Raw genomic sequence first — 7,268 nt, 5'->3', positions numbered from 1 at the left:
CCCGCCCCCGCGCGGCCCCCGACCTATCGGGGAGGGACGCTCCGCCCCCTCCCGCCCGCCGACCAATAGAAAATCGCGGCGGCGGGAGAGAGCGGGCGCGGGGGAGCTAGCAGGCTAGGCGGAGCGGCGGGGTGCCCAGGCTGTACCACTGCCGCGGGGGCGGGGCCGCGCGGGCTGCACCATCGCTGGGGCGCGGGGGGGGGGGCAAACGGAGAGAGGGTCCAGGTGGGCGGGGCGAAACTATTGGCGGGGGGGGGGGGGGACACGACACGACGACCGCCAGTTGGGGCTGAACCATCCCCCCGGGGGGGACACACACACACGGTAGAGGCCTCCAGCAGGGCCCAGGCCCCAGCCAAGGCTTGTCCCGCCCGGGGTCGGCGAGAGCGGGGCGGTGGGGGTCCCACACAACCGTGAGAGGGGCCTCGGGCCCCCAGCAGCACCCCGGGGTGGGGTTTGGTGTGAGGGGGGTCCATCCCCTGAGGGCATCATCCCGCTTGCCCCATGGCGGCCTGGCCTCCCCAGGCTGCAGCGAGGCCCCATGGCCACCGCCCGTGCAAAGGCCTTTATTTTCCCAAAACGCGACGGGGGTTACTGGACAGATCCTGCAAACACCACGGGAGGGAGAAAAAGCATCCCGCGGCCAAGGGCTGGAGCGGCCAGCGCTTGTGGTGGGCTACCTGCCATCACTGGGGGTGAGGGAGGCAGCGAGGCCCAGCCAGAGGCCCCTGGGCAGCCCCATGTGGGGCTGGAGGCTGGATTTGCACCCGGACGAGCGCAGGGACAGCATGGTGGGCACCCACTGGGCCCCGCACAGCTCCACCAGAGCCCCCCACACACCAGCCCTCCGCTCCTGGAGTCACTTGTTGGCTTTGGCCGACCATCGCCTTCTGGGGGGGGTGAAATCTGCTGCTCCAAAGATCTGAAGCGCTTCAAATCTTTACTGCCGAGGTCCAGGCGGCGTTCGCCAATGCCCCAGGGCGATGTGTGTGGAGTCTGTGGGGACCTGGTGCAAGGGGGAGCACCCCCGGACACCCCAAGGCCACCCTCGGCCCAGCCGCTGCTCGGGTCCTCATGGCTGCTGCTGGTACTGGCCCTCGGTGGCGGTGAAGAAGTCCTCTAGCACGCTCTTCATGTACTCGAAGGTGGGACGTTCCTCGGGCCTCTCCTTCCAGCACTGCATCATCAGTTCGTACAGCTCCTGGGGGCAGTTGTCAGGCTGCGGCATGCGGTAACCGCGTTCCAGGTTCTGTATCACCTCGGGGTTGGTCATCCCTACGAGGACAACGCACACGGCACTGAATTTGGGTCAGCCCCATGTGGCAAGCAGCACCCTACATTTGCAAATCCCCCTGGGAAAGCTTCCTGTCCCCTCTACTGCCTCTGAAACCCCCGGTGGCTTTTGGGCCGTGGCTGGCCATGTGCATTGGGAAGCGGTCGAAACCATCGCGGGCTGGCAGGGAAGGAAGCCAGATGGGGCGGCTCCGAGCGTGTGTGCGTGCGGGAGTGCATGCACACACTCCTGGGTGTGCGCTTGCATGCGTGTGCGAGCCCTTCTGCTGTGCAGCTGCTGGGAAATCCTGACCTGGATATGGGATCCGGCCGTAGGTGACGATCTCCGTGAGCAGGATGCCGAACGACCAGACATCGGACTTGATCGTGAACGTCCCGTAATTAATAGCCTCCGGTGCCGTCCACTTAATGGGGAATTTAGCCCCTGAAAAACAGCAGGAGGGGAGAAAATGAAACATTACGGCTCAGCTGGAAACATCCCGCTCTGTTTAACCTGATGTGACAGCCCCAAGTCAGCCTGTCTCTGCTGTACGCCTGGGGACGAGCTGGGTTTGGTGGCAGCCAGCCCCCCCGGCCCCCCACTGCTTGGCTGGCTACAGAGCCCCCGGCACCGGCTGGCACCCCTGCAAGGGGCCAGCACGCCTGTTCCTGCAGTAGCCACCAGATAGAGCTGTCACCCCACCAAAAGCAGGGTCGAGTGGGTATGCGGGGGGGCCCCGCAGCCCCCCTCCGGCTGGGGGGAGAGAGATGGAGAGGGGAGAAGGATCTCTGCACCCCCCATCTGCTCCCCTCTCCAGGGGCCGCACGCCGTCCTGCAGCTCCTGGGTCTCCACGGGGACCCCCGGAAGAGGCCGGGGTGCGTGGGGGTTTCCTCCTCCCGTGGCCCTGAGCTGCGTGCACCCCAAGAGCGGGGTTCGGCGGGGACACGTGTGGGGCCAAGGCGGTGGGGGACGCACCCTCGCGAGCCGTGTACTCGTTGTCCTCGATGAGGCGGGCCAGCCCGAAGTCGGCAATTTTGCAGCACAGGGTGTCCGACACGAGGATGTTGGCAGCCCGCAGGTCGCGGTGGATGTAGTTCTTGGCCTCGATGAAGGCCATGCCTTCGGCGATCTGCGGTTCGGAGTAATTGCAATTAATAGCTGCCAGCCCGAGCAGGGCAGCCCCATCTCCAGCCCCGGCAGAGCCCTCCCCACCAGCAGCCCCGCAGCTCTGTCCCCCCTCACCTGCGCGGCCATGTCCAGCAGTTTGTTGATGCTGAGCTTGACTCCTTCCGAGGTCTTGAGGAAGTCCACGAGGCTACCTGCAATGAAAGCAGCAGGTCTCAGCGGCAGGCGATGCGTGCTGCCTCCCCTCCCCACGGTGCCTGTTGGGGTTGGGTGTTGCAGCAGCGGGTTCACCGGGGCACCGTCTCCCAGTGCAACACCGAACGTGGGGCAGGGCAGCTCGCAGCCCCCGGAAAGGCAGGCAGGAGTGGATGGGCAGGAGACCACCCTGCCTGCAAGGTCCTTATCCCCTTGCCAGGGCTGACCCCCGAGCTCCCAGCTGGTGGGAGCGCCGTGATGCAAAGGCAGAGCGCGGGGAGGCAAAGGATGCTAAAAGCAGCTCAATAAATAAAAGCCAGCACCGACCGCTGGACGGGAACAGCCAAGAGCCGAAGGGACCACAGGTCTTCACAGCCCCCAGCCACCCCCACCCACGGTGGGCAGCGCCCGGGTGCCCTCACCCTTCTCCATGTACTCCGTGATGATGTAGATGGGCTCCTTCGTCACCACGGCGTAGAGCCGCACCAGCCGCGGGTGCTGCAGGTTCTTCATGAGGTTGGCCTCTGCCAGGAAGGCGCTGGGTGACATGCTGCCCTGCTTCAGGTTTTTGATGGCCACCTTGGTGTGGCCGTTGTAGAAACCTGCGGAGGGACGAGGCAGAGGGACCCCGTGACCGGGCATGGCCGGGGGACGTGTGGCAATAGTGGTGCCCGTGGAGGAGGCAAGCGTGGAGGCTGCTCTGTGGATGTAGAGCATCCCAACCCGAGACTGCACAAGCAAGAGATGTTGGAGATCGCAAAGGTTGGCTGAAGACCGAGCCCAGAGGCAGCGAAGGCTGGTGAGGGACCCTCCCGCCCCAGAGGACTGTTGCAGCAGGGCCGGAGGACGTTCGGGGACAATCACAGCTCCACGCGGGCCACCTCCTGGGCAAAAATCTGTAACCGCATTTTAACCCACCAGGCAAATATTTTTACGTGTGGCTTTCAGCCACCAGAAGGAAAGGAAGCTGTTGGTTGCTGGGCTTTGAACAGGGGAGGTGGCTGGAGGAGCCGAGCAGTGATGCCGAAGCCTGGCTCCTGCTGGGTTCCCAGAGGGGACTTTGGGGGACGGCCAGCACCCGTGGGAGCGAAGGCAGGGACCCCGCTCTGGGGCTGCGGGGCAGGATAGAGGGGCGTGGGGCAGCCCCAGTGTCTTCCCCACCGCGGCACCCAGGGAGCAGGAGGTGCTTTTGTGGCTGGGTCGCAGCACGCTCAAGGCCCTGCACTGCCTCCGAGCCCCCAGCTGCTCCCCGTGTCGCAGCGACAGCCACAAGGACCGTTTCCCGTGCAGGGCCACGCACGCTGCTCACGGGCCCCACGCCAAAGCTGGCAGCTGCTCTCACGGTGAGCAGAGCCCAGCTCGACGAGGACACGGTGCAGCCCCCGTGCACCACGCCTGCACCAGCACACCCGTCCTGGCAGCAGGTGCCTGCCCGGGCAGCGGTGCAAGGGTCCGGGTGGCCAGGGATGGGAGAGGGGGGAAGCTTGGGCTGCTCTGGGTAAACCAGAGCTGCCCCTGGGCTGCTCTAGCTGCTGGTTTTCTCCCTTCTTGTAAAAAGCCAAGGTCCCATGCTTGGGGCTGTGCTGGCTGCTCCACGCAAGACCCCGGCCGGATCTCCTCCCCCAGGACACTGCAGGGCCCAGCTGATGCTGCCCACACCTCCTCATCTGGGAGGAAGCACCCCAGTTTCACCCTGACTCACCCATCCAGACTTCTCCAAACTGCCCAGCTCCCAGCTTCTCCACCAGCTTCAGCGACTCCCGTGGCACCTCCCACTCGTCCTGCCACCACGGCTTCTGTGGCTTCTGGGTCCGGCAGGGCTTGCCGAGGCGGGTGCACAGCCCGTCAGAGCTGCCTGCAGCACAGAGGCAGGCAGAGGCAGCATCAATGCAGGCAGAGGGCACGGAGCGCCCAGCACAAGCTGACGACTTCGCTGGGGCACGGGTAGCGGCGTGTCCTGCTCATCCCATTCCACTCCATTCCATTCCGTCCCATCCCGTCCCATCCCATCCCCTGCCTGCAGGCAGGACCAGCCCCTGGACCACTTGTTCCCCCCAGCCCCTGGACGGCACGTACGTGTGTAATACTCCACCAGCTCGTGCAAGCTGCTGAAGGTGACGCGGGGAGAGATGTAGTACCCCCCGTTGTCCATGTTGCGGATCTTGTAGTGCTTCACTGTCTCGCCCTGGTTCTGGTCGAAGTCCCTCACCGACAGCGAGTAGGAGCCTGGGGAGACGGGGTCCGTGTGGGTGTGGGACCCCAACACTCCTCCTGTGCTTCCCAGCGCCTTTCCCAGTGCCCGCAGCAGGAGATGGCGGCAGGACCCGTGGGACAGTACCTTTGGAGGTCTCGCTCTCCCGGATGAGGAAGGAGCCGTGCGTGTTGCCCGACGCCAGGAGCTGCCGTTCCGCATCCTTGCGGCTGATGTTTTTGAAGAACCACCTGGGGACACGGGGCAGGGTTAGGGCTGGGGGGGCTCAGGCCACCTTCCCCCACCAGCTCTTCGGGGGATGCTCCTGGCACCTTCCCCCCTTGCCGGCACGGCTCCTACTCAACCCCTACTCACGGCTCAGGCTCCAGACTGTTCACCATGGCCACGAAGTTGTAGGGGATCAAACCCTCCTGGCCAGTAGTGAGCGACTGCGCCTTCCACCACTCCCCGCTCCTGCAAGGACACAGTGAGGTGAGACCCCCCCCCAGCTTCCAGGACCCCGCACAGACCCCCCCGGCAGCACCGGGATGCCGTCCGGGGAGCCACGGGGTCGTGCCGGCACGGGTGCTGGGACGCCGTTGGCGCTCGCTCACTCTTCCAGGATGCGGAGCTTCTCGCCCTTCCGCAGCCCCAGGTCCCCGTCGTGCTTGGGCTCGTAGTTGTACAGGGCCACCACCAGCTTATCTGGTAGGACAAGCAGAGGGACAGGGTGGTGGTGGCCAAGTGGGGGGGTGTCCACAGCCACCCCCTGCTGCAGCTGGACCTTACCTTGCAGGGGGGAGCACGGCGGAGACGTGGCCTCATAGGACACCAGGGGGTCTTGCACCTCGGAGCCATTGCGGATCAGCCTCTGTGAGGGAACGAGGAGCCCCGTGAGCCCTCGCCTTCCCGGGGTTTGGCCATCATGTGGCCACCTCCGGAGGCATTCGGCCACCGGGACAGGGGGGCTCCGCTCGCCCCCTCCTCACCTGGCGCTTGCTGTCAGGCTCGATGGGGTAATTGCAGTGCTCACAAATGTCGATGTTCTCGATCCAGTCCTCGTCGTAGTCCGAGCTGCAGCAGCAGCCCATGGTGGCTGCAGGGGGGCGAGAGGCGGTGAGGGAAGCCTTCACACCCCCGGCGTCAGCCTTGCTTCTCCTCCCGCTCCAGCACATCCCCATCCCTGCACCCGTCCGTCCAGCTGCCCACATCGCATGGCCCATCCCGCACGCTCCAGGGGATGCCTGTGCTGAACTGAGTCAGGGGCATCCCCTGACTCTCTGTCACCAGCCATATTTTCTTCTAATTTTGTTAATTAAAAACACTGAAGGCAATTAGTCCCCAGCCTGAGGCTCCCCTTTCCCACCAGCACAGCCTGGCGTTGCCCCCTTCGCCAATTCCTTCCCACCCTGCAGCCCCTGAGCTAATCCCAACGTTCTCCATCTAGATAACAATCATCCCATTAGCAATTAATACGTCCTTGCGTGGCCCTGCAACGCGTTTTAGGAGGTTTGGCTGGACCAGGCACCTCCCTGCCCTAAAAGCAGCTCCCTGGGGTCAGAGGCGGATGCGAGTGCTCACACCCCCACGCTGCATCGCTCACCCCCCCATGCTGCGTCGCCTCCGATTTCCTTTTCCCCCGGGGCTCTCGTTAGCCTCCCCCTCACACATTCGGCCCCCGTCGCTGTGCTCCTGTTTCTCTTGCACCAGGGATGTCCTTTAAACCCCCATCCCTGCTCAGGGGCCCCTCATCCTCAGCAGCTCACCCTGAAACATCAAGAATCCCCCAACCTCGAGTATCAGCGCTGGTGCTGATGGCCACGGTGACACCAAGCCGGCACAGGGCTGCGTCCCGGGGTCCCTGGCACCACGGCAGCCTGGCAGCGATGCCACAAGTGTCGTGTGAGCTCTGCAAACCACCCGGGCAGCTCTCATCTTCCCATGAAAGCCGAGCGTGGCACGAAGCCGGGAGCCCCGGCAGTGCGTCACGTGGAAACAGTGGCCCACGGCCCTGGAAAAAGCTCTTCTGCAGAATCCCCCACGCCTACACCACCGGGATTTATCTCCGCTGAGACCTGGCCCCCCAATCCCCTTTCCAGGCTCTGCCCAGCAGCTTTGGGAGCTCTTTGGGGGCCCCGGTGTGGTTTCCGCAGGCATCAGGTGCCAACGGCAGGGCTGGGAGCCCCGTGCCGCCGAAAGCCAGCCCAGGTGTCTCTGCCCCCAGCACCCAAAATCAGCGGCCGCTTTTGGAAACGCCGAGTGGGAGCTCTTATCTGGCAGCGAGGCAGTGCAGCTGCAAGGGTCCCTGTCCCCGCCATTCCCTGCAGAGAGCCAGGTCCCCGGCAGGCCAGCTGAGCCCCAGGAGCCGCTTTGCTGGGAGATGCTGGCCGCCTGGCACTGCCATCGCCGTTCTCTCCTTGGTTTCCTGCACAGGAGCCATTGCACCGCTGTGTTTTCACAAGCACCCACTTAAATCCACCTCC

General features: G+C 64.8%; 1 protein-coding gene across 2 annotated transcripts; it reads right to left on the bottom strand.

Annotated features, from left to right (window-relative positions):
- Nucleotides 1-544: 544 nt before the first annotated feature.
- On the bottom strand, nucleotides 545-5,876 carry LCK (LCK proto-oncogene, Src family tyrosine kinase). 2 transcript variants are annotated; one of them, XM_072884981.1, is made up of 12 exons: nucleotides 5,775-5,876; nucleotides 5,575-5,656; nucleotides 5,400-5,490; nucleotides 5,161-5,259; nucleotides 4,933-5,036; nucleotides 4,671-4,820; nucleotides 4,297-4,449; nucleotides 3,017-3,196; nucleotides 2,517-2,593; nucleotides 2,250-2,403; nucleotides 1,586-1,717; nucleotides 545-1,275 (listed from the first exon to the last, which is right to left on the bottom strand). In XM_072884981.1, the coding sequence occupies exons 1-12, from the start codon at nucleotides 5,874-5,876 to the stop codon at nucleotides 1,073-1,075; spliced, it is 1,527 nt and encodes a 508-aa protein (XP_072741082.1). In that variant the 3' UTR covers nucleotides 545-1,072. The 2 variants fall into 2 exon arrangements, with proteins under 2 accessions (XP_072741082.1, XP_072741081.1); XM_072884980.1 differs by having other exon boundaries at nucleotides 5,400-5,656.
- Nucleotides 5,877-7,268: the final 1,392 nt, after the last annotated feature.

This window comes from Ciconia boyciana, chromosome 21 (assembly GCF_034638445.1).
Source record: "Ciconia boyciana chromosome 21, ASM3463844v1, whole genome shotgun sequence".
Taxonomy (NCBI): Eukaryota; Metazoa; Chordata; class Aves; order Ciconiiformes; family Ciconiidae; genus Ciconia; species Ciconia boyciana.
The sequence above is the reverse complement of the archived record's forward strand: the minus strand, read 5'-3'. Positions and strand labels throughout refer to the sequence as shown.